Genomic DNA, 27,376 nt, shown 5'->3' with positions numbered 1-27,376 from the left:
AGTTGGGATTGTTTGTGAATTCCTGAGAACCTGGTTTGCTTAGCTCAAGGAAAGGAAAAGTCAGGTGAAAACCCTGCTGAAGACAAAATGCCCTTTTGTAGCTTGTCTTCTAAGTCACTTAAACTTTAGAGAACTTTCACAGTTTTTGGCATTTCTGAACTGCAGGTTGACTGACAAGAGAAAAGGGAGTAGTCTTCTATCTTTTCCAAGTCCACATCTTGTAGAAATGTAAGAATATGAGATTAAAAAGGAACTTGGTGGAATCCAGCACACTGGAAACAATGTAAATCAGACTATTGATTTTATGGCTAGAACCTATTTTTTTTTCTATATATAAAGAAAGAGAACTATAAGAAGCAAAAAGAACATAGCATGTATAAAAGTTTAAAAAGACCCCAGTTACATTTTCTGCTCTTGGGAGGTTTGTACCTCAATACCTTCTTCTCCAAAATCATTACCACTGTTTCATTCAGAACTCTAGCATTGGAACAATTGCCTCATATTTTCTGAAAGGAAATACATTTTTAACCGTCAAAACTGGTCTGTGTTAACCATAATTTACTTAAAGTGTTCAAAAGAAGGAATAAATCAAGCAGATACTCATTTGTCCAACACTCTTAATTATCTGAACATTAAACAGATGACCATCCTCCAGATCTTTTTCTCCCTGCATTATCTTATCCTTGTCTGACAGTCAGAAGTTATTGAGTCTGCTAATTATGAAATGAACTTCCCAAATAGCTGTGCAGAGCAGGCTGAAAACCCCAGCCCATTTAAATGACAGGAATGTAAACACAAAAGATGCCTGTTCTTGTTTTTGCATTAATTTGGTCCTTTTTACTGAGCACAATTAAAAAAAAATTAATCATATGTGTAACTTTGAACCTGTACAAGAATACCCAGTCCAAGGATATTTTTGATTCAGCTAAGTGGTGATTGTGAACGTCATTGGAATTCAGAGTCCTTGATGTGATTGTTATGTTTTGGACTGCAGAGAACCTCAGCCATAGATCAGGCCTTGGGATTCTAGTTCTGAAACCAGAATTCTTGTTTATGTAACACCAATTATTTGGAGACCTTTATTTTTTTTTTTCTTTAGCTACTTAAGGGTCTAGTAAATAACACCATTAGAGCATTATTAGTGTCAGATAATGATTCAGCCAACTTCTGTGCTGAGTGCTTCATTATTGGCTGTGTGGGCCTTGGGTTATTGCCTTGCACAACAGACAGATAATTATTTTGTTTCCTAATTTACAGACTTTCCATTTTCTCAGACTACAGTTTTAGAAAAAGATGATGGCAAATGGAATAAAGAGATTGTTATGAACAAGTAACAACTGTTGGGTTTGACCATTAGTAGTTACAGACTCAGTGAGAAAATGGTATATTGAGAAAATGGTATATTGAGAAAATGGTAAATTTAAATCAACAAAACCATATCTTACATTTAATTAAACATATTTTAGATGTTAATTAAAAAAACCTTAGTATTTTAGGGTCACTTTTTGCTGTCTCTAAAGACAGATGAGTGAACTGGCTTTGACCTCAGCTGGAATTGATAAAAGGAGGTGCTAGCTGGAGAATTAGAGGACTGTGGGGCAAGACCACAACTTAAACTTTCAAAATTCGAACAAAAAGGAAAACAGAAATAAATTCCAAAGAATTAAAAAATCAAATTGAAAACACGACTGGGAAAAGTTAACAAAGAATCTAAGTATGGCATTATAACATTTAAAATATAAAGAGAGAGTTAAGTTTTCCACACTGTTAAAAATTACATATTTTTAAAAAGAAATCTGTTTAAAAAATAATAAAGCACCAGGTTATGCCTTGTTGTAATTTAGTGAATATGAGAAAATCTGATGAGTCATTGACAAAGGACATAAATAACATAGTTGTGTCTGGTTTTAATTATCTTAATGATTCTTAGTGGAGTGCATGTGCTCCTGAATGTCCAGCAATCAAGGAATGCTGGGTGTTTTTCCAAATCCAGCGCAAGCACAAAAGGGAAGAGGTGAGGTACCCTGGTGATCAGTGTGAGCATGGAGTGAAGCATCATTAATTTTATTGGTGCGGGCAAATATTCAGCAGCACTAAATAAGTTACTGAACACAGAGATAACTCTGTGTGTCCCACCTTTGGAACAAAGGAAATTCCATGCTAAAAGTCATATTCAGGGAGGATTAATGTTGTCAAGTGAAGCATAAAAAGTCTGTAAATGCCAGTTATTAGTGCATGTTACTGTAATGAAAAAACACACCGCTGTGTATGTGCACAACTGAACCTACTTCGAACTGCACAGATAAACTGGTAGAGGGGACGGAGCTCTGAAAAGCTTTAATTCTTTTAGCTGCTTCATGATTTATAAGGTAGCACTAAGGAAAAAAGTTTTTAGTGCATTGTTTTTCCAAACATAGCTTGTCTGATTTATTTTGCACTTGGCTCCTTTTGCGGTTAAAAATTCTGGAGCTGACAAATCTGGTTTTTCAGCTGTGCCAGAAAACTCCCCACGAGCTTCAAGTTCTATCTGTCCCAAGCCCTCCAGAAACGCGGCTGAGCATGAAAGATGGGTTTGCCTCTTGGATCTGCCCTGTAGGAAGGATTGCACAGAGCCTGGTGGTGCTCTCATGTCTCTGCTGCTGGGATGTCATGGGCTGCAGTGACTCCCCTGGGTGAGCAGAGAGGGACTCAGAGCAGGGGTCTGTGCAGGTTTTTTTGCCTTTTTTTCGTTTATTATTTGCATTCCAGCAGCATATGAAGGTCTCAGGTGGGATGAGAGATTGTTTCTGTTGGTTCTGCCTGCCTGGCCTCTCAACCAGTAGGTCTGGCCCGTCTCCTGCTTTTTCAGGAAGGGCTCATATAAGCTTTAGGAGTGTCACTGCAGAGCCAAAGATGATGCTGACCAGGTCAGAAAAGGTGTCTTTCAGTGTTGCTGGGTGTGGTTGGTGGTATGGTGTCTCCCATACTGACTGTGGGAATTAATATCAGTAGTCAAATGCTTTGTTAGCAGAAAGCAGAAAGCTCTTGTACTGACAAAAATTTTATAGAGAAATTCTTGGACACAGGTTTATTACTACCATGCAACAGAAAACCCAGGACTCTACAATGCACAAGACACTAAAAATCAAATATCCACACCAATGCTCAGCTTCTGCTTTTGCCTAGGACCTGTCTGGTTACTTCTGTGCCTTTCTTCCTTATTTTCCCATTTAAAACCGTTTTATTGTTGCTTCTTTCAAGGACAAAACAGGGAGCCAAAATCTTTCCTGATGGGTGCCTCATGTCATCTTTGCTTGTCCCAGAGGGGCATTTGGGGGTGTAAAGCAGAGTAGTAATAAGTAAGGAAATTTTTTGAGAAAACGTTCACCTAGCTCTGTCGCTTCACATGGGTAATTTTCAATCACGAATTTGAAGGATGTGGAATTATTTTTGATTTTTTTGGTATATATTGTGAAAAGCTACTAGAAAAAGATGCCTGAATCTAATCATAGAGGTAGTTTCTCTACACGGAAATTTTCTTTAGGCCCATACTGAGTGGCCAACCTCAATGATCTGAGTTGTCCAAATCATAAATAACAGCACCTGCAATTTAGGGATGATGCAAATTTCCCAGTTTGCAGATGCTAAGGATTTTGGAGAGACAAAGCCTCAGCTGGAAAGTGAGCAGCATGGGGAGCATCTCCTGTGACTCTCAGCTGAGCAGCTGGTGCTGTGTTTCACTGGTGAAACGCTGCCTCTGCAGCCCAGGTGCTCCTGATTCTCAGTACCCAGGTGAAATACTGGGAGAAGATGCCTCACCACAAACTTTTCAGATGTAGTATCTAAAAAAGTTTTAATTTAGTTGCATTTCATGATTTCACTTTCAGGCGGTACGCTTTGGGAGCATTTGGAAAAAAAACAATTGCATTTCTTTCCTCTGTTTGAAACTTTTGTTTTGCTAGAAATGTCAATTACTGTACTCAAAATGAGTCTGCAGATGTTTCAAAATTGCATCACATTATGTAAAACATTTTAGAAGTCTACTCTGTTATAGGTCTTTTATTCTTTGCAGCTTAGCAAGTTTCGTGTTTTAACAATAGCTGTTTGAACCAATTTCTGACAAAATTTGTCTTGAGCTACTTCAGAGCATTGTTTTCAATCAATTTTTTTTGAAACACAAAGTTTCTGCCTCATGACTTGAATAAATGCAGTTCAGGCCCTGATTTCCTTGGACTGGTGTGTTTGGAGTACTCATTTATAGTTAGGCTGTTGATCACAGCCTGGTCTGACAGGCTGGAGTTTTGTAAATCATTCCTATTTCTGAACACTGGCAGTGAGAACTTCAAGGAAAAATATGAATAAACAGAGAGGCTTCAAGTGGTTACAGGACATCCAATGTAATGAGTTATTGGGAGGCTTAATGTTGCTGTCAGTTGTGTGTTTTCTGTGGTTAATATTTCTAGGGTTAGTCATCACTCTCCACCAGCATGAAAACTGGATCTTGGACCTTTGCCTAAATAACTGAGACATTAGAAGAAATAGAATCATGAATTAGACATTGTTGAATATGTTACATCAGGGCATGATTTAGCAGAAAATTACTTTGTAATTTCTCTTCAGTTTTTGGGTAATTTTTCTTAGAAAAGAATTCCCTAATGTAAACCCAAATATAATTATTAACATATTTTTAAATAATAGTAGTATTTATTTATTTAAATTAATAAATAATTAAGCTAGAATAAAAGGTAATATTTCTGGGCAGGAGAGAGTAAGGATTGATAAAAGGTCCTGTCAGGATAACAGTGCAGACTTATTATAACTCAGTATTTTTAGGTGTTTGCAGATGATAACTATTTCAGGATTAAGCTCATAAAGCCTTTGCTGCTTGAAAATATGTCCCTGAATATTAATTGCTTTCAGAATGCTCACCCATTTTCAATGGTATATTAGTCTGTAATCAGAATGATGTCATTTGGATGGTGACCAAATTAAAAACCATTTGAGAGAGGACAGAAAGAGCTGTCAGATGAGTTGTCTTTGGCTCTTTTGCTTGAACAACGTTGCTGTGATGCTGTAATAACCTCCTTTTAAACAAGAGAATTGTTCAAGGGACGCTTGTCGCACACTGTCTCCCTCAGTGCTTTCTTGGCAAAGAGCCCACCTGGTTGGAACTGAGGATGTTGGACCCTTGAACTAAACAACAGAAAGTGACCAGTAAATCTGTAAGAATTAAGATTCCTTCCAAATCTAAAGCCTGTAAAATTCTTCCAAAGGTTCATACAAGCCATAGGCATCTCTGTCAAAAGACAGAAAGCTGAATTGTCCTTCAGCTTTCTCTGTGGTGTCTGTCCAATACGCAGGATACTGTTTAGTAAAGTTCAGCACATTATTTTTTGTTTCAGAAAGAAAATCAGGCTACAAGAACTGATTTTTTTTTCTCTCCAAAAGGCCTTTATTCCTGTTTAAAAGCATTCAGAGATAAGTTATCACAATATTGCATCAATGGTGGTTGGCTGACAGAGTAATGTAAAGCTGCAAGGAGTTTTTTGCTGACTTTTTTTTTTTCAGAGAAACATGGAGCTTAGGTGGAAACATTCAGATGGCGTGTCAAAAAGTATTCTTAATTCTTCTGCATGTCACTAGAGCTGGCAAAGCAGAGAGTTGTGGCTGAGGTAACCCAGTGAGTGCCACATTGAGCTGTTTCTTGAACAATTTACCTTCCCCTCTCCATGGTCACAAACCATCCCATCCATTCTAAAGCAAGTGACCAGCATGCTTCCAACTCAACTTAGAGGAGGGGCAATGCATGTTTGAAGAAAATCCCGAATGCAAAGTTTGTTATTTCAGGTACATCTTCCTCTTTTGGTGTTAATTTTGGCTGTCTTATTTCTTAGCTTGAAAACACACCATCTTTTAGGCATAGTAATTTTTGAAATACCACTGGTATCTCACCTCTGCAGTGTGTTGCCTGGCTGCTGCTCACTGCTGGCTGTTACTTGAAGGAAAACCTTATGTTAAGGAAAAAAAAATTTAAAAGAAGTTTTAAAAAAAAGTGTTATGAAGTGGAGTGTGGGTTTTAAGTGGCATAAACTGCTGGCAGCATATATATGGGAAATTATTTGTTTGTAAATTTGATCAAAGCCTCAGTGCTGGAGTAGCTATTGTTTTTCATTTGTCTATCTTTCAAAGAGCTAGTACAAATTACCTCCACTGAAGATTTTAAATGGTGAATACAAATTTGTTCATTTTCATTCCTTTTTTTCTACTCAGGTTTTTTTCTGGTTCAGGGTTGTTTTGTTTTTTTATTACTGAAGTGATGCTTTAGAAGAGGCTGTTTGTAGTTTTTTTCATGCTTGATAAAAAGAACTAATTGGTGATAGTTTTGGGAGTTGATAGTTTGTTGTACTACTAGAAAGCTGTATAAAAAAATATATATATAGTGAATAATACATGTTAAAGACAAAAAAATCCTTTTTTTTTAGTTGGTAAAGAGGTAACAGGGGACGGGTCTTGGTGGGCAGTAGAAAAATAACATTCTGGCTGAGTGCTTGCTGGCTCAAAAATGGTTGCAAGCTGTGCAAGCACAGCACAGTGGAGCAGCTCTAGAGTGGTGAGGGTTCTGTTGACGTGGAAATAAAGCCATTATCTTTTGGCAGTATTGAAGGTAGTACAGGTATTATAATAATATAACATAGTAATAAAAGTAAGTGTTTATTTGAGTAGAGGAACACTGGCACATACACAGGTGGGTGATCCTTTCAAACCAGCACCCTCCCTCTTTCACAAAATGAGATTTCCTTCCTTATCTAGTAAGTGGTTTGTAGAGTTCAAATCCTTAGACATAAAGGGTGACTCTTGAGTATTTCAGTGTAAACAGCAAAGCCACCTTCAGCGTATCTCCTGATAAAATCCTGTTTTATGCTTCTTACACTTGATTTTTCTAGCTTGTGTAGCAAGGCTTATATCCAAGTAGATTAAAAAATTTATTCTTTTTCCCCTTACATAAGTGCTCGGTTTTCATGTTCAGCCTCCCCCAGCAATTGTTCACAGTCTGTCATCCTGTGAAATTAAAATAACTGTTCCCCCTAGGCCTCCTTCCACTTCATTCCCAAGATTCATCTAGATTCCCTTGGAAGTGGGTAGAGGATGTAATGTGCAAAGTAGCATGACTCTGGCAGTGGGAAGGGCTGGAACTGGGAATTCCCTCCACCTGCTCTGAAAACACTTCTGCCTATTCTGCTTCAAGATCCCAAATCTTCTCCCAGAAACAGAAGCCTGAGCAGTGTTCACTGGTTTGGGAAAGGAGGGAATTGCCATGATGTTCCCAGTGTTTGCAACAAAGTGTGGCACTGATTGAAGCAACACAAAATATGCTTTATAAATAAAATTAAAATAAGCAGGCAAAGGAGCAAAGAGTAATTATTCACTGAGGGAATAAAGGATAGCAAGCAAAATATTTTTATAGGAGGAAGGGTGCAGGAAAGCAAGAGGAGAGCAGACATAAGTAGTACTGTAGATCTGCTGTGTTCTAATGATACCTTTTACCAGCAGTTAAGTTTAGATTCAGGTGACTTCCCAAGAGAACTGGGAGATCTAGAATGAGTTCCATACAAAAGCATTATTCCCAAGTATAACCTGTGCTGCTTCTCTGCCCTTCCTGGATAGTGTAATTTGGATTCCTACATTGCCATATGGTTCCCTTGAAGACCCTTGTGCCTGGAAATGTAACCTCCCTGTGCTTCTGCCTCAGCCTCAATTACTGATTCTAGAACACAGACAGACATCAAGTTTCCTTTTGGAAAAGCCCCTGGAGACTCGTGCTTGATTGCTTCCCACAAATCCCGAGGCAGACTGAACTTTGACATAACTTCCCTGAGAACCTGAAGGGCTGGGAGCCAAAGAGTGGTGAATATTCAGCTGTTCCTTCAGAGGATGGAGCACTCACATTTTGTGCACTGCAAACTCAGAATTTTGTCCAGGCAGTGCCATAGGCAAAACCCCAATCTCTGCTATTTTATACATGAGGGTAGTTCTGACAGACATGGTCTAGTCAGTGTAAAGAGTAATGTGGATTCTTTGTTCCTACCCTAAAATTAATCCATCTCACAGGAATTTTGAAATATTTGCTGTTCCTGTGACAGCTGGGCCCTGGCTTGATGTGCTTGCCAGAGATTGCCCTCCAGTTTCCATGGCTGATGGGACAGAGCGGAGTGACACTTCAAACAGAAAGGTGACATAACTTAGAAAAGCAGCTCCTGGCACACTTATTCATGTTCCTGGCCAAATGACAGGCCTGCCTGTTGCTGGGACGTGTCTCTTGATACTCCTCGTGTTCTGGGGACCCATCATCATCCAGTCAAGTTGCACTGCTGTTCCCTCTGCCATCCCAGGAGCTCTCCCACCCTGCTGCCCTCTGAACAGCCCATCCACGATCAGAGCTAGCTCTGATTAGAGCAGGGGCCAGACCAGGGGACCTGCAAAGGTCCCTGCTGACATCAGTGACTCGCTTCTGTGCATTGCAAAGGAATCCTGTGGCTACTTTGCTTTACTGATTCTGTTTCCACTGGAGTCAGCAGGACACTCCTTAGATAAGGACTTGCAGAAAGGGTGCTCTTACCAGCGGGAAATGGATTTGTAGAGAATTTTCAAAGCCTGACAGAAGGTTTACATCATATGTATCTGTATGTAAACTTTGAGATAAGAAATGCTGACTTAGAAATGCCATGGAATAGGACAGACATTGCTGAGAGAGAAATGGAGCTAGAAACAAGTTTCAAAGGATGGTTTTGCAAATAAGACTGGACACTTTGAAGAAATAGAACTATGAAAGCTGTATTGTAGTAGGACCCACGAGGGGTAATCTTAGATGATTGGCTTTAAGGCATTTACAGCATAGCACGGCAAAAGTTGATAAACCAAGAAATGCTTATAAAGTATTGTAATTAAGAAATAATTAGTTTCTGATTGTGATGGCATGAATTATAACATCTGTATTGTCTCACCCTTCACATGAGACTGAACTAGAATAAAAGTTTTTAAAATGCCTCTCAGTTGCCCCATCTCTGGGTCAGAAAAAGGCTTAATCCAACACTTACCTTTGGGAGGATTGAGAATGAGTGTTTTCCAAATAACCAGTTTTGTAGTAGGTTCCATCTCCTGGGTGGAGGCTTTCACCAATACCTTTCTGTAGGGTTCCACACAGGTCATTATCAGCTGAGACAGTGTCATGGTGTTCACCAAGCCTGAAGGCAAGCTGAACAGACCCAAAATTATTTAGAAGGGAAAAAAAAAAGTTAGATGGGCTGAGTTCAACACTGCTTAAATGGAGAGTTTTTTCTTTTGTTCTTTCATTTGAGAGTTCTTTCATTTGTTTCTCTCAGTCCTTTTACAAATATACAATGGAAAATATGAAGAAAAGTTGTTAAAATCAATACCTTTAAGAGAAATTACTTGATTATTCCGTTCTGCCCACATCACCAGTCACATGCTTACATATAAAGTTTCTGCAGGTAGGCAGAAAACATAACATTCACTGATGATATTTTTTGAAAGATCGCTTTATAAAAAGCCATAAATTACAAGTGACAACAAATACTCTTTAGAATAAGAAACCAGTAGTTTTCAATTAGTGTTAAATGAGAAATTATGTTATGTCAGCTGATATTAAATCGGTATAAATGTCTGGATTAGTACAAAATTATCTGATGTCTGGGAAAAAAAAATTAATTTACTGAATTGATATTAATCAGGCTCATTAGCTTTAGTGTGGCAGCTGCCATCTTGGCTAATGAAGAAGGGACTGAACAGGGATTTCCACAGTCAAATTCATTGGCTTGGATTAACTGAAAGAACAGTCCCTCATCATGAGTGTTGTAACACATTATATATACATTTTTAACTGAAGAAAAACCTTGTTTGCTCTTCAGCAAGGGAAGTGGGGCTCTGTCTGGGAAAAAAAGGCTCTGCCATTTGCAATAATTATCCTGTGAGCACTGGGCATGGAGAAGGTCACACAGTAAACAAGATTTCGACATTTCTGTAGCATTTCCTTATATTGAGTGTGGTATTAAAAGTCAGTATTTATTCTTCTGCTTAACCTGCTCCACAATGTCATACATTGGGTGTGATGATTTCTATCAGGAGAAGCACTTTAATTTAATTAAACTTTTCTAATAGGCACCAGCTTTTGAGTGACTGACACAGCCCTCAGGTCCCATTTGTGGATAGGGCAGTCTGTCAAAGTGGCCACAGTGGCAAATATTCCTGACCTGTCAGTGCTTTGCTGTGTGTGTCACTCAGAGGGACATTGCTTGGTCATGGAAATGGAGCCTCATTCAAAGGATGCCCCATTTTAAATCTTTTTTTTGCATCAATTCAAAGCTGACACGTGCTGTCTTCGGCTGTTGCCCAGCTTTGTTATTAGGAGTTTTCAGACCAGCAATTTAAAGGTGATTTAAACAATGATTTGCCTGGCTCACCCATGGCTGCCACCCCATGTGTATTGTTGGTAGGGAAAACATGGCATTTACCCATATTAATTTTTGGCATGCACAGGTTTTTGGTCTGTCAGCAGAGTGCACATTTTGATGAAGTGTGGCTGATTGAGGGGCATTCACAGAGCACGGATATGGTAGGAGAGGAGAGGAAAGACGGGAGCTCTGCATCTCAGTCCTCCACCCAGCTGCATCCTCACAAGGACTGAGCACAAGGACAGCACTCAGGGTGAGAAAGATGCCAACAGCAGAGCCAGGGAGCTTCAAAGTCTCAGGAGCATTCTGTGTCAGATGGCTGATCTATATTTATTCTGCCAATGCAGTGACTGCCCCTGGAGAGCTTGCTCCACTCTTTACCTGACTCAGGACATATGGAAATATGACATCTGCTTGCTGCAATAATACTTCCACAAATGTGATTGTGAATCTTGGAACCACACCTGGACTTTTTATCAAAACAGCTGAATCTTAATTCTGTTTTCTTATGAGGAAAAAATCTGCCTGGGGCTGTTATTTTCTCCCATATGATTGAAAGATGCTGGCAAAATATGTTCCCACATGGAAAGAAGGTGACAATGTTATTAAAAAGACCTTTTTGCCATGGCATTTACCTCTGGCATAAGAGCATCTTAGAAACAAACACAGCATTCTGTGGAGAGCCTATGAGAAATAAATCTCTCCTCTTTTGACAAAGAAAACAGAAGCGCAGAGAAATAAAATAATTTTGCCAAGGTTACCTATCAAGTAAAATTCAGGATGGGCTTCCCTTCGTATATCTGCCTTAAATTCTTCTGTCATGGAAACCTATGGATTTTAACCCCAAGGTTAAATCTCAGTTTGATCTGAAGAGGATGACGTGAGATTTCCTTGGTAAAAGCTTAAGAAAGCAACACCTTCTTGCTTAGGGGTTCATTAAAAGGGGTTTTATTTGATTCAAAAGTTTTTTCAGATCTGGTCCCACAGCTGAACATGTCTCAGCAGAGCTGAGATGGACTTTTAAACCTAGATGAGACTCTATGTCTACTCCCAGCAATGAGAGGGCAGCAAGGTGTCTGAAGTGAGATTAATTTCAGCAAGCCTCTGCAAACCAAGCCAGCCAGCCCAATTTCATGTAAGTCTCTGCCTCATTTTCCTACTGTGCCTGTCCTCCAGCTCTTCTGTTTTCCATGGTAACTAGGCCAGCTGTCGACTAGGAAAATACCCTGGGGCCATCTAAAAAAGAAAGCTTTTCTCTTACTAATATCTTACAGCAAGCTTTCCTTGGTACATGAGCTTAACTTCAAATTCCCACTTCTCTATTTACAAAGCCAATATTTGGGGGCAATAAAGCAGTGAAATGGAAGGAAAATCAGATCCAGACCAGTATTTGAAAAGGAGAAATCTAAAGTTATTTCCATCTCTGCTCTCCTACCTTTGCAAGAGATACTATTGCTATGTATAAGAAGGAGCAAAAAATTAATAGAGGCCAAGAAAAGAGGAAGAAAAATAAAACCAGAGAGGAAGAAATAAAACCAGCCTACAAAAGGTATGAAGTTAAAATATTCTTCTTTACCATGTAAATGCTTTTTCTTCCTTCCTGTCACCATCTTTCATGGTCACCTCTCTTTTAATTAAATTAAAACCTAGTAGCTGTCATCTTATTTGGAAAAGATTGCAGAGTAGCCTTATGCATAAGGAGAGCAGTAATGTGAAGAGATTTCTCCCTTAAAGGAGTCAGAATCATGAAAAGATGAAAAAGTGTGATTTGGACTCTAAAGACTCCCCCACTGAAAGCTCTGATTTTCTCTCTCCTATTCCCTGAAAACAAACGAGTTGTTTTTGAAGCCTAAGGGACCGCATGTCCTCGTGAGGCCACTTTGAAAGCTGTCTCCAGTCATTCTATTGACAAAGTCACCCAGGTAGAGGCACAGAGCTAACAGAGCACTGTGATCCCACGGTCTGATCCCTGCATCCTTTGTTGTTGTGCAGCATTGAGCTGCCACACAGCAAAAGGAGGCTCAACACCTTGCAGAAAGCACACTCTGTCAGATATGAGAGGTCTTGTAATTACACTGAGCTACCAGGATTGCTGAAACACAGCAGTGCCTGCTGTGGCTCATGTTTCCTCCCTGTTCCTGTTAGGCACTGATTTCAATAAAGTTCCCTTTGATAGATATTGGGAAAATAAGATAAGCTGGTCTGCTAGCTACAGCAGTGATGAAAGCAAAGATCCAGAAGACAGACATGTCAGGAAGTAATGTGGAATCAGTTCTTGTTGTATCTGTGCTACCTGTGCTTAAAACACAGTGGATCTACAGACAGGTTCTTCCAGAGAAGTAGAAGGGATGCAGCCTTAAAAGAAACATTAACTCCCCTTGAGTTTGAAATATATCAAATCTCAAACATCCTTCCGCTGCTGTTGACATCTGAGCACTTTTTCTCTAAAAATCTGAGACTCTGCTTGAAAGAGAACAGCTTTGAATGTAGACATTGTTCAACAAAGCAAATTCTTGTAACTGAATGCACAGCAAATAGGAAAATTAACAGCTCTGCAGAACAAGTTCTTTTAAATGTCATGATATTTGAAAAACAATGTCAGTGTCTTATCCTATTTCCCCACCCCCCTAAACCAAACTCTTCCTTTTCCATGCCCAGAGTCATTAAAAAAAAAAAAAAGTAATCTGAAAATTCTAGGATTAGAAAGTAAAGATCTGGCTCAGAATGTATGAATAAAATCTGGAACTGCTCCTGTTATGAGCGGCCTTAATGACCTTGTAGAAAGAGAATTTCAGTTTTCTCCCTGAAGCTATTTCTGTGTTAGTATATTAATGTCATGGGGTAACCCCAGATGGCGAGCAAGCCCCACACAGCCACTGACTCACTGTCCCCTGCAGTGGGATGGGGCAGAGAATTAGGAAAGTGAGAAAATTCATGGACTGAGATAAGGACATTTAAACAGGTAAAGCAAAAGCTGTTGCACATGAGCAACATGGAATGAGGAATTCATTCACCACATCCCATGGTCAGGCAGGTGTTCAATAATAACATCACACCTTGGTGACTTGGGAAGACAAACACCCTCCCCCCAAATTTTCCCCCTTCCTTCTTCTTCCCCATCTTTGTTTGCTGAGCATGATCCCTATGGTCTGGTACATCCCTTTGGTCAGCTGGGCTCAGCTGTCCTGGCTTTCCAACTTTTTGTGCACCCCCAGTCCACTCACTTGTGGGCTGGGGTGAAGAGCAGAAAAGGCCTTGGCTCTTCAAACACTGCTCAACAATAACTAAATCATCTGAATTATCATCTGTTTCCAACACAAATCCAAAACACAGCCTCATACCAGCTACTGGGAAGAAAATAATATCTACCCCAGATAAAACCAGCACAACTAAAAAAAAAGAACCAACAAAGTAAAGTTACCAAAGTACTGTGGTGTAACTCATTCAATTCTGCAATTTTGAGTACGTTTGGATTGCCCAGTGCATGCAGAACCATTCAGAATTAGTTCTGTGTCTTACATTGTGTTTTATAGTGTTATGAGGGATTTTTTTTCTGTTCAGCTGTGAAGCTAATGGGAACCACAGATGCTATCCAAAGCCATTTTGATAGACATAAACTGCACAAACAATAGGCAGTTGGAGAAAAAACATTTTCAGTTTCTCCTCAGTGTATTGCTGTGATAACTGTGGCCTAAATTCAGAAACTGTACAAAGCTTTGCAAGTCCATTGGCTCTCATGGACTGCTTCGTCTGAATTAATTTTGCATTTTATTTATGTAGTTTGAAAGTAGAGTAGCTTAGTCACCTCCTGTATTCAATTAATTGCTGGCATATTGGACAGCATCCCAATAAAGCCATTGGGTCTGCTTATTTTAGTGGTGATTATCCCATCTAATCCCATTCCCTGTTCGCTCCCAGTGCAGCCCCCCACTGGGGAGAACACAACAATTTCTGTTATGCCTGGAATGAATGGTGCATTTCAGTTCCTCTGCATGAATTTACTCTGAACTCTCACAGTGACAGATTGTTGGACGATTTCAGGCTTTGCTGATGCTGGTGTAAGATAGCGCATGAAATTCTGACAACAATACGTCATTTGTTCTGAGGAGAAAATCTGCAGTTTTGGAAAGAGCACAGGCAGGGACGTACTCAGTCCTGTGAAGAAGGCACTGGTAAAAATGGAACCAGACTTTCCAAAATTCATGCCAGACTTGAATGCCAAGTTTCTCGTTGAGTGGAAAGTCATACTGTCCAATTGATAATGCTCATGAAGATATTAAGTGCAGTGCCTTTGTGAATATTCTTTTGTTTCCAAATGCAGTTTTTGGAGAGGAGATTGAATCACTCTCTTTAAAGAGGCATATTAATATTCTTTTATTAATACTCAAAACCATTCAGACCTACAGTTTCAAGTCTGAGCTTAAGACACCCTCAGTATTTAATGACACTCCAGGGTGAAGGCTTTTCATTGATGTTTTATTAGGGTGGGATCTTTGGTAGACCCTTCTCAGAGATTCTGAAGTTATCTAAGATCAGTACTGCTGCACACAAACTACCACTAAATTTTGTTGTGTTGATGTTCTGCTGGAGGTATTTTTTTTTTTGTTTGGGATAGTGTGTTAATAAATGTCTGTTTTCAGGTCCTACCCAATGAAGAGGAGCAGACTAGAAGAAGACACACTTTGCTAACAATTTTTTTATTTTAATTGTTTTTACCAACTGGAACAGAAAGAGACAGACACTGTTAGCACTGCTTTTTACTTGAATGATTCTTGTAGCACTTATATCGATGTTTTCATGTCCATTCAAAAATTGGAGAAGACCTTATGGGGGTGATTATTTCTTGCTTAAACCTTAGGCCAAGCAGCTTCTATCTCTGGTAGCGATAGTGGTACCTGTGCACCACTATACTTTCAATTAATTCTTGATACAGTTCATTTTCAAGGTTCATTTCATTTCTGTTTCATTTTCAAGCTCTTTCTCCTCCAGACAACACAGGTTTTATCTGGCATTCATTTTCTTAATGCAAAGTGTGTGCAGCTAACTATATTACATATCAAATAAAATATTTTTCTGCCAGGCAACCTCAGCAGGGTTTGGCACCTTCCCGGCATAGCCTTTGTTTTCATTGATCTGGTAATTTTTTTGTGAGTCAGCAGGACATGCATTCCACAATTCAGGCATTCAGTGGGAGTGGGAGGAGCTGCCTTGATTGAATCTACCGAATCAAGTGATTTGTCTGAATGCAGATTGTGTTGTATTGTTCATAAAGAACTTTGTGAGGTTAGAAAATAACGGCAATGTTGTGTTTCTCAAGCCTAACCCCCATACTTTATATGTCTGCAACAATATTTTGTTGTCAAAGGGAGATCAAGTGGTAGACTTCTGTTCTATGCTATTAAAAAAAGACTCAGAAAAACAAAAGGAAATTAATCATGTGGTATGTTAAAACAAAATTTCATTTTAAGCAGAATTATTTTCTGTTCAAGGGTAATGCTTTGAAAAATGAGTCTATAAAAGCAGCTCTGTTTTATGAGAAGCAGCATGTGGAACTGGCTGCAGGTTTCTCATGTGAGAGGACTGAAGAGGCAAAAGTGGACAGGTGCTTCAAGCAACTGAACAGCTGCTGTTTCTTCATCTTAGAGACTTAATGGTGACAAAGATTCAGAGAAACAGAATTTCTCTGAAATATTCAGAGAAAATGTAACGCACTTCGCTCAGTCTACTCAGGAAACATAAACTTTCATTCTCTTCTTGTTCTAGACTAGAAATAAAGATGAAAGATCAGCAGAGGAAGCAGAGCTACGCCTTTTGTGCCTCTCCCTTTCTGCTGGCTTTGTACTTGGTCAGGAAAAGAGAGAGCAAAAGGAAGTTCAGTCTTCATCCTTCCAGTCAGGTAGATGTCCTTGCTCCATGTTTCTGTAAATCTATGGAAAATGCTGGGTATTCCAGTCACTTGGGAGAATTGCAATTTCTCTTCCACCCTTCTTGCACGGTAACTTCTGCCTAATTGGCTTTGCTCCCCATTTTCCCCTGCAGAAATTGTATTGCTCTTAACACGCCAGGTGTTTTGTGTTTCTCACCTGTTAGTTTGTTTTTACGTTTGTTATTTTGTTGTCTGCAATGCCCCACTAGTTCTACCCACAGTGGTGCTGGTTTTCTGTGTTTCTGTTTCCCTTTCTTTGATTTCTAGTACCTAAATCACACAGATTTATGTACTTTCTAGAGTTTGGGACTGGTTGTCCAGTGTACTACTGGGGAGATAAAAGTTTAAAAAGCAAAAGAGAGGCTTTGCAACTGAGTAATTAATTAATAGCAGCAGTTTGGGACTGGTTGTCCAGTGTACTACTGGGGAGATAAAAAAAAACAAAGAGAGGTTTTATTTGCAGTTGAGTAATTAATTAATAAGCAGCAGCTGCCTGCTCATCCTCATGACCTGCCACAGGGTAGGTGGAGTCCTTAATATTCAGCTGTACATTTTTGTCATCTCTGTCATCCATGTGTCTCTGGGGAACTTGCATTGAGACTTAAGGAGCTGCAAAGCCTGAGTGAAGTCCTACAGGCAAGCCAGCCCTGTTCTTGTCCTCTTGCTTAAGAATGCAAACAGTAAAATGTTTTCTTTAAGGAGCAGAAAATGAAAACGGTTAAAAGCTTCGGGCGCGTGCCACAGCTCCATGGCACAATAAAGCACAAAGGACAGATTAGGAGTTTTGCAGGATGTCTAAGGATAATTAAGACAGATGGCAACCTCAGACATAGGAGCTGTACAGTGGCAGGGAAGTGTTTTTGTGTGCTAATCTTTGATATGAAGGGCTGCAGAGAATAATTTTGAGACAATTATTTCCATAATGAGCAGTAGTCTTGTACCATTGTTTTCTTCTTCTGTGATTTGTCCTGCCTCCAACTTAGTAAAACAGAGAGCAAATATGAAATGCACCTTCAAAACAAAGCATTCTGTGTTCAGGATTACCAAAAATGGAACAATAAAAGGTACCTGAGCACTCACCTTACAACCCTAAGGCACCTTGTTTTCATGGTGTGTCTCTGAATTCCAAAAACTTTTTGCAGAGTGTACAGAGTGTGTGCTGGTAGGCACCACTTCTGTGTAATAAATCCCAGAAATGCACCTGGAAACAAATCAACCAGGGTGACTCTCCTGATATGATGTCTAAATAACCCAGTCAAACTGCCCTGCTCCTTTGTAACAGGTAGGGGCTAAACCTGCAGTAAGATACAGCAAATCCTGGCCTTTTCTCCTTGGGGTTGGGTTTTTTTTTGGTACCAAGTGGTTTGACAGGCTACCTGTGAGCTCATCTATCCTGTCAGGCATCGCTTTCAGGTGCACCCTGCTCCCTTTTCTGAAGGAGACAAGGAACAGATGTTCAAGCAGCAGAGTTGTCTGAGCCACCTCACTCTTTCATTAGTCTGCCAAATCCTACTCAGAGAGCAGACTGTGTCAGCTTCCCTGTCTTCCAGCACCACAGAGGGAGAACGAGGCCAGCTCACCTGTTTTTCCACCAAGACCCATCCAATCTACTTCCTTTTTTCTCCTCCTTTTGTTTTTTCTTTTTTTTTTCCTCCTTAATTACCCTTTTCTCTATATCTGCTAGGTTTAGCCCTGGTTGTCCTTCTCTGACACAGCAGCCTGACTCAATTCCACCTTCCTTTCTTCCCTGTGGCAAAAATCTCTCAGCACTCTTGCATTTCTACGTGCAGGGAACACACACACACACACACGCCTGCAGCTGTGAGTGCCAGGAAATGGGGCTGGAGCCACCTTGCAGGCATGGAGCCGGTGTGTGCAGAGAGGAGAAGCAGCTGCTTGCAGAAGGCAGAGGCGTCTTTCAAGGCACCCCTGTATGTGACTTACTCCATTCCCAGACTTCAGGTCAACTTCCTTCTGTACTATTTCACAAAAGTGACCTGGGGACAGTGTCTGAGTTCATCAAGCCTTGCTGAGAACGAGGGTGTTTGTCCCAAATCAGAGAACCTGAAGAGTAAGGAAGCCTCTCTGTTGTTAGGAGAAAGATGCTCCATCTAGGCCTGGCATAAAGCCAGGCTTTTGTACCGAGTTCTGTCTTGCAGAATCCTCTGAAAATTATCAGGAAAAAACAACTTCACATGCTTCTTTACTGGCAGCCTTGGGTTTTAAACCATTCCAGTTTTGTCTTCCTCTGTCACAGCTAGGCATCCTGTTCTAACTTGAAAATTTCACTAGTGTCTTGAGCACTTCCCCATCTCACAACTTCAGAAGCTGCAGGTTTTCCTATCTCTGCTGAGTTCTCACCATGGCAGGGTGAAGATGTGTGTGCCAGCAAGCTGGGAGGACAGAACTGCAACAACATATTTGTTCATTTGTTGGACAAACATTTCAGGAGAGCCTACAATGAGCCATCACATTAAAAGTTGTCCTTTGGGACCACTTTTATAGAATGAATGTAGAAGTCAGAGCCAGACAGTCAAAATCATTTTGCAAAGGAAGGTCTGCAGGCTTTTAGGAGCATGCCTGCACATAGGTCCCCTGTCCTCATGTACACCTTATGCATAAGTTCTCTGAATCTGGCCCATACTCCTTTCTCATGAGACAGAGTAAAAATTTAACCAGGTAGAAATCCATTTGCATTTAGGTGAAATGTGCCTCTTTGAGCTTGCTAACATAAGTAAAATATGCTGTTTAGTCTGGTGACTGCAGCACTAGCAAAACTGCCCCAGCTAAGGAGAAAGAATGCAAATTTCCAAGCTAAAGAGATAAGAGATATGAAAGACTCCTCGGAGCTTGAAACAGCGCAGAGTGACCCAGGAGTTCTCTCTGTACTTTCTGACAAAAACTGAGTACAAGTGTAACTAGCTGTAAGTGTAACGTGAAATCCACATAATGAATATGCATGAACCTATTGTGAAATTCTATAAATATGTAAATTAGCTAGAGTAATAAAAAAGGATCAGGCGTTTTCAGGGGCACGCATTTCCTTTGAAGGGAAAGATCCCTCACATGCATCCAGCACTGGATGAACATACCATGCCTCCAAATCTTTATAGGAATTGTGGGGTCTTGATTTTTCACCACAGCTCACTCAGAAAGGAAAAAGAAATTGTTATAGCCTCTCTGTGTCTAAGCTTATTTTCTGTAAACACTCAGCCACGAGAATAATCAAAAAATGGATCTTCCACGTTGATCTGTGTTATGCAGGGAGTAGCTCTGTTTAAAATAGTGAACCGTTTTGGTTTTGCTATTTTGCTTGCTGTATGTGAAATCCTAAGCTTTTCATTTTAGGGAAATAAAAGCTGGTTTAATGTTCTGTATATCTGAGAGGATTAAGGGCCATCTCGAATGTGAAGAGGTAGCCTTTATGGATTCCCAAAATATGCACTACTAAAAACGGAGTAGGTGAATGAATACAATACTCAGGAGCTGATTCCAGTGCAAGTCTTAGTGCAGACAAGGCTGTGCACCAGCATTACACGTCCAGTTCAAAACAAATATCACAGGGATCGTTTAGGGATCACAGGGATCTGTCTTGCATTTGAATTTGCAGAACAGAAGTGAAGAAGTTCAATCTGACTGTGTGCCAAGAAAAATGCACTGTTTGACTGGACTGAGACTGAGCTGGGCTTTGCTTTGATAGACTAAAATTCCTGCCCACATGACAATTTGGACTGTACCAGTGATGCTTTTATTTAAAGGATAATCACCAAGCCTCTTCCTGACTTGCTGTTGAAGTGGACTGAACATGTTCTTGTTTTAAATAGTCTTGTTTGCCTACAGCTGAGCTGAAAGGCCACTGCAGAATGTGATACAGTGCCCTAAACACAGCTTATTTTAGACAGCACAGGGAATTCGAGGCATCTACATGGCAGTGGCACACATGAGATGTTGCCTCTAGGGAACCCATACCTTCCCAAGGCAGCAGCTGGAGGAAGTGGATTTCCTAGGATATCTGAAATGGCATGAGCTATTGACATTTAAGCAGATGAATCCTGTGGAATCTTGGACTTACTCTGATGGAAATGTGCAGGAATATGTTTATCCACTGCCAGGTGAACATGTGCTCTCAGCCTTCCTCTGTTTGTGAAAGATTCAGGGGAAGAACACAACAGCCTCTTTGTGCTCGGGTTTGCCTTCCACTGCAATGACAACTTGTATTTCCTTCAAATCTAAAAAGTGATTATTTGTTTCTACTAGTCTACAGTGGAAAAAAAAAAGTCATTTCAGACTTCTCCAGAGAGTGTTGATGATAAACTTCTCATATCGCTTCCCTTTCATGTCTAGGCATTTCTGATAGAAACACCACTCATTCTTTAAGGATTTTCAAATCCTCAGGTGTTCAGAGGTTTTGTGTGGCTGGGAAGGGTTTTCAGAAACCAGTAGGTGATATTGTCTGCCTTGAATTATATAGGAAAAGAGGACCTAGAAAAATCATTGCTTCATGAAAGGTCTCTCATCACCAAAAGAGTCATGTCCTGCAGTAGCAATACTGCAATGCCTTGTATACAATTTGAAGGAGTTGAAGTGTCTGTAGAAATTATAGGTTTTTCACCCTTAAATAGCAGTGCTTCAAATCATTTCTTGTTCTTGCTTTTTGTGATGTGGCATATTCATGTGTCACATATTCAGTCATGTGATGGGCCTTGAAAGTCAAGAGCTTCTCTGATTTCTGTCCTGTGAAAAGTAGCATTATTTTTTTAGGTCGGGAAAGCCGCATTAAGATTCAGACATTTATAAGGAGTTTGTTTTAGATGTTCTTAAGGGTGAAGCTGTGAGGGGGAGAGTTCACACAAAAGCAAAGAGCAGTTCACCAGCCCTTCAGGCAGGGGGAAATCCCAAGATGTTAACAACAGGATTGAGCTGGTGATTCCACATACACTTACAAAAATAAATCAAACTGTGTACAAAACCTCTGGCCCACATAAGGAAAAAAATCTCCCAATGATCAATTTGATTAACTAAACAAAACCCTCTAAACTCCCCAGCTTTCCTGACCCAAAAAACTGTGTAATTAGAGAAGACTGCATGGTGATTATTATTAAAGAGAGTATGGGTTTGGTTTTGTTTCTGATTTTATGTTGGCAGTAACTCCAGTTCCAAAGCTTTTGCAGGCTTCAGAAGAACTAAAAGCTGAGTTTTGCTTTAGACCAGCACTTACCAGTAAAGAAGGGAATAAAATGGGCTGATTTCACTCTTTTTAGCAGTATAGCCAATTTCAGAAATGTCTCCTCAGCTTAAAATAGTGAAAGTCTAGAATTGATCTGAGACTAAACAGTCTTTAAATGCACCTCCTAGCTGCTTGCTTGTATAAATGCTTGCTTGTATAAATGAACTGGCAGGAGAAAAAAAATATTTAGGAATATATATTTAAGACTGGCCTTCAAAAATGCAACTCCTTTTCACTTTGTTAACTTTTCTTGCAGAAATAAGAAGCAATATAAGCATTGCACTATATATGACAATAAGAAATGACAGTTTTCTGTTTATTCAACACATTTGGAATCTCATTAGTTACAAATGGGACTTGTGTCTCATAGCCTACAAGCAATAACATTTTTTTTCATTCTCTGCTGCCCAAAGTGACCAAATGTATATTAGTCTGGAGTTTATTGTTCCTGCTAGAACTGATATATAATAAAATTCATTTTTAGATACACAGATTTTTTTTTTCTCCCTCCTTCCTTCAGGCTGCTGAAGAATGCTCAGAATGAAGTTCATTTCAGAATGTGGTATAAGAAACTTCTGGCTGCTCTCCAATTCTGTGCTGGACAGACCCTGAACAATGAGTTTTCTAAGGAAGAAAAACTCATCAGAATTCTGGAAGACATTGCCACAAAAGTGAAAGCTGCCAGTGACCCAAAAAGAAAGGTTTGTTTAAAAATACTGCTCCTTCCATCTAAGTTTCTGTACGGAGTTTTATTTTTTCTAAGGTAACACCGCTTTCTTTTAATACCCTTTACATAAATGAACCAAAGACTTAACTAAACTTTATGAATATTTTTCTGTTCTGAAAACAGGTAACACAGATCTCATCACTATTACTCTTGAGGTCTGCAAATCTTTTCATCCATTTAAATTCCCTCCTCAGTGGTTTCTCAAATGGACTTGGAGGTGGTCAGAAATAATGGCAACAAGGCTGATTATCATTTCACTGAGAGGACTGCTCACATTCAGCACCTCATCCCAAAATATTTGACTCATGTAGAGCTGCAGCATTTCTTGAAAGCTTTACTAGGAGCTGTTCTTGGCAGGCTGGACACATCCTCATTTCTTAGCAAAGACAAGCAGAGTGGAAGGTAGCTAATATCTCAAATACAGCTCTCATCAATGCACACTGAACACATATCTGCAGAGATGCCTCCCTGGCAGTAGAAACTTGCAGTTGTCTTCTCCATTGGGTGCAGCTTTTATGTTGCATAGGTACATTTCCAGTTCAGAACTGTTAATTTTCCAGGACAGCTGCTGTTACTTACCTGGTGTGTAAAACTGCTTCTTGTTGAAACCTCAGCAAGGTAGAGCAGAGAGCCAAATAAAAACATACCTGCCACTGCTGGTTATCATGAACGATATCATGAATCTTTCTGCCTTGTTAGGGATTCAAAGATTTCCAAAGGGTTTCTCAGAAAACTCTTAGTGCTGCTACTGAGAGCAGCAAAGCAAACATGGAAGTAAAAAGACAAAAATATTTGCAAAAGGAAAATCCATGCAAAGGAGAAGAAATAGTATTAATGCATTATACATCACTGATGCATAATTCAGATTTTAGAGATTAATCTCAAGGCTGCAGTTACTATGATACTGAGAAGCTCCCAAACCTTGCAGTTAACAGAGTTAGGCAAGGGACATCAGTGTTGAGGTAACAAGCAATAAATAGGGAAGGTCTTAGGAAAGGCAAAAAAGCCCATGAGATACAGCAGAGCAATATGGGGCTAATTGACCCCTAATGAAGGGTGTTGAATCATGGAATCACAGAATGGTTTGGGCTGGAAGGGACCTTAAAAGTCATCCAGTTCCAACCCCCAGCAATGGGCAGGGACACCTTCCACCAGACCAGGTGGCTCCATCCAGCCTGGTTTCACAGGTAGAGATTTTTTCTGATATCCAATCTAAACCCACCCTCCTTCAATTTGAAGCCACTCTCCCTTGTCCTATCACTCCATGCTGTTGGAAACAGACTCTTTCCATCTGAAGCTACAGGGCAGTATGAGCTGGTAGCACATCTAGGCAGAAAAGGCATCAATGTGGAGTAAAATTACAGCTCTTATTTTTAATACCCCAGTGTAACCTCATTAGCTGTTGTAAGGCCACACGGATGCTGCCAGCTCTGGAAATTGCATTGCTTGTTTAAAGTACAGAAAGACAGTAAAAAAAAAAATACAAAAGAAAGAAATAAATAATAAGCTGCTTTTGTGTTCTTTTATGCTGCCATAATGGTTCACGTGCTGCAGGACGTGTTGGACGTGGAGCTCAGCAGACTCCAGCAGTTCTTCCAGGAGGTGAAGCTCTGCCGGCTCCCCTTGAACCCCGCGCTTGTTGTGCAAGGCATAGAGGCAGATGTAAGTGTGATCCATTGCATTTTCAATTTTGGTTTGTGGTCTAGAGGGGAGAAGGAGAGAATGGCTGCATTGAGATGATCAGGAAATGATCGTAGTGATATGGAGAATTATGAGGCTGTGGGCCTCAAGCTGAGCAACTCCCTGAGGTTCCCCTGGCAGGGGAGACCCTCCTGGAGCAGTTCTGTCTCAGGAACGAGAGACGCATTGGACTTTTTCTGTCTTCAGCTTCTGTTTATTGTTAACTTATCAAAACTTCAGCACGCCGTCTGCACCAGACTCTTCGTGCAGGAAAAACAGCACAAAAGTGGCCAACAATCTCTTGTTACAAGGCCTTTTAAGTCTAATCAAAAACTAAGCTACCCAATTAAGAAGTGGCGCCTAAATTATTTTCCTTTCTAACCCAATAACTGACTCCTAAAGACCCACAATGCGGATTTTTCTACCCAATTACAAGATACCACCCAAACCCAAGAAGACGAAGGAAGAAGGAAGTAAAATGAACTCGAGACAACACCCTGTACATCTTGAACCCATCTATAACATACTGAAAATCCCAAAACCTAAATTTCTCACCCGTGTGACATACTAAACTCCTCTCTACAATCTATTTCACACTTTTGTGGTTTCTAGTTTACCTTGAGGCTTTGGAAGTTTTCTCCATGAATGAGGGTCAAAGTCAGTGCTCCCCTGGGGGTCAGGGCAGCCCAGAGCAGACAGAGAAATACTCCCAGTGCCCTGGGTTACCACAGAGAAGAAATCATCTGGTCGATTCTCACCCAGCCTAATCTCCTTCAAACCTTTGCCTTTGCTTGAGGCAGAGGCGACAGGATGGGTGGGGCGGCTGCTGCGTGTGTGTAACAGCAGCCAGAGATTTCAACTCTGAGCTGCCCATTCCCAGCTCAGCTGCCCTGCCGTAGTGTTGGCATTGGCAAGGACACCTGGGAGCAGGGACCTGGTTCCCAGCAGGTAGCCCTTGGTGTTTTTCCCATCCAAGACTCTCCCATGTCAGGTATGGGAGCAGCAAAAAGTCTGGAGCCAGCTCTCTGCTGAGCAGACTGAGAATTGGTAAAATGTTAAATATTCACACCAGCTTATCTGTATCTACGGCCCCTATTAAAAATGACTTAAGGAAAAAGGAAACAGCAATGCTCTTCAGTGTTACTTGACTTGACTTTGACTGCAGTACTAAGATTCAGGTATTCATCGTTCAGAAATATTTTCATAAACAGCATAATGCCAAGAGCAAGCTGATTTATATCTGGAGAAGGAAAATGTATCCAGCATGAAGAAAAAGAAAAACCTGAACAGTCATATATATTACCAGTTATAACTGCCTAATTACAGCAATTTGTGCTCTATTTTTGTTCTCTGGCTCATTATCCATAGTAGACCCGATTCTAAGAGGTGCTGATCCCTTCAATTGCCTCTGACCTCTGTTTCTCCAAGTAATTGCTATTCAGCCTTGATCTGGCTGAGGACTGAGGTCTTCCAGCACCCCACAGGCTTGGGAGAAGTGTGTGTGATACAAGTCAGAAGGATTTGAAGCCTGCTGCTTCTCTCTGCTTTCAGGCTTTTGGAAATAATGACTAATGGAAAGGTATCTCACCATTAAGTCATGCTATTTATGCTGCACTAGCTTGGCTGGACAGATACAAAAATGTTTGAATATAATATCTGAAGAGGTTTTTTTCGTTTAGTTTTTTGGGTTTTTTTCATTTTTCTTATATCATTATAGGCCATTATCTTTCTATAAATACATGTAGTTTCTTGATTGGACTGTATGTCAGTATAATCATGCAAATTAGAACTTTTAAGTGCTTATAATTACCTAAATTTAATTCATTTTGGTGTCATCTATTGATTCCATCAGTAGCAAGCCCCGCTCCCAGCTCTATCAGAGTTGCATCATCCCACAGGAACCTTTCAAGCACTCACTGAGACATTTCAATTGGCAACATTCTGATTGAAATGGAATCATTTCAATGGTCGGGGGGTCAGGATCTCATTGCTGATAATGGCTCTGGCCCATCCCAGAGGACTGCTGTGGCTGAGACAGTATCTGCATGCTCGTGCCATGCTTTGAGGTGTTCAGATGAAAAAGCAGCAGACGGCTGTGTCTGGTGGAGCTGAAATGAGCCTCCCTTACACTGCACCCTGTGAGGACAGCAGCAGCTCTTGTGGGGTGCTCATTATTTCCAGAAACCAGGCCATTAATTTACCATTGTCTCTAGCTGGTTGTGAGGGGTTTCCCCACCACCTTTCTTTGGATGTTTTTAATGAGGGTAATAATTCCACCCTAAACTCTCACAGGATTTGCAGCGCTTGGCTCATTAATGCTTTTTGAAGCCCTTTGAGATCTTCAGGTAGAAGGAGCTGTAGAGCATGAAAGTCAGAGTTTGTGCTTAATTAGGATAAATTCCACATAAAATAGAGCATGATTTTCAAAATTTCCTGTATCCTCAGCCAGACTGAGGTAATCAAAGAAACTGGCAGGTTCTTTGCTTCCATGTCTGATTGGGTTATTTCAGAAAAAAATGGGACAAAAGGCATTTCAATGCTTTAAAACTCATTTGATCAGTCTTACATAATTCATCCACCCAGTTCCAGGCAAAGCTTATTGTTGATAGGCCTGGGTGAAAATGAAAAAACAATTAGTACATAAAATATTATCTGTTCATATGGCCTGATATTTAGGTGAAGCAAGTTGTCTGGGGACAAGACTTTCTTGTTTTTCAGACCCAACAAAACAGTCAATAATATCAAGAATTATTTATTTTTGCTGCCACGGCTACTGAGCAGTGTTTTAAACTGGAATCTTTTCCAGAGGTATTGTATTGGCCTGGTGTTTTGTATATGTGACACTGTTGTTCTTCTGTCTCATCTCTCTTTCCCCTGCAGTCATGTTCTTATTTTACATCCAATGCCTTTCCATTAAAAATCTCCTTCATCAATGCGAACGCTCCAAGTGGAAACATCAATGTTATTTTTAAGGTATGTTCTTCCTCTGATCCTCAGGTCTTCTGGTATGGAAAATAATCATTTAAAATTCACCTAATTTATGTTTTAAACCTTGAGTCTGAAAATAGTTGATTTAGCTCTGCTGCTTGTTTATCCCTATCATTTTTGACACTAGAACTCTTAATGAAACACGTTGAGGCAATACACTGAAGTGTCACCTGTTTCATCAGCAGAGAGTCAAACAAATTATGGCAGTTTTTTCCCTTAGTGAAGACTACCAGGCTAGAATATAAAGTTCATCTTTTAAACCTAGTTTGTTAACGAGGGCAGGTCTCAGAGAAGAGATAGATCAGAGTGACTGAACCCTCAGCCTCATCCATATATCTCTAAAAAATCAAAATACTGGAGTGTTGGAGGCTCCACTTGCC

The 27,376-nt window shown here is 40.2% G+C and overlaps 1 protein-coding gene across 1 annotated transcript in view; it reads left to right on the top strand.

Moving 5' to 3' along the window:
* The window catches only part of PIK3C2G (phosphatidylinositol-4-phosphate 3-kinase catalytic subunit type 2 gamma), a 188,095-nt gene that overhangs the window by 86,232 nt on the left and 74,487 nt on the right, over window positions 1-27,376 (top strand). The window contains 3 exon segments of the mRNA XM_068191915.1: window positions 22,122-22,302; window positions 23,883-23,990; window positions 26,889-26,981. Of these exon segments, the coding sequence (XP_068048016.1) occupies window positions 22,122-22,302; window positions 23,883-23,990; window positions 26,889-26,981 (382 nt within the window).

The sequence above is a fragment of the Anomalospiza imberbis genome, chromosome 5 (genome assembly GCF_031753505.1).
Source record: "Anomalospiza imberbis isolate Cuckoo-Finch-1a 21T00152 chromosome 5, ASM3175350v1, whole genome shotgun sequence".
Classification (NCBI taxonomy): domain Eukaryota; kingdom Metazoa; phylum Chordata; class Aves; order Passeriformes; family Viduidae; genus Anomalospiza; species Anomalospiza imberbis.
Note: the sequence above shows the minus strand (reverse complement) of the source record. Positions and strands in the feature narration are given on the sequence as shown.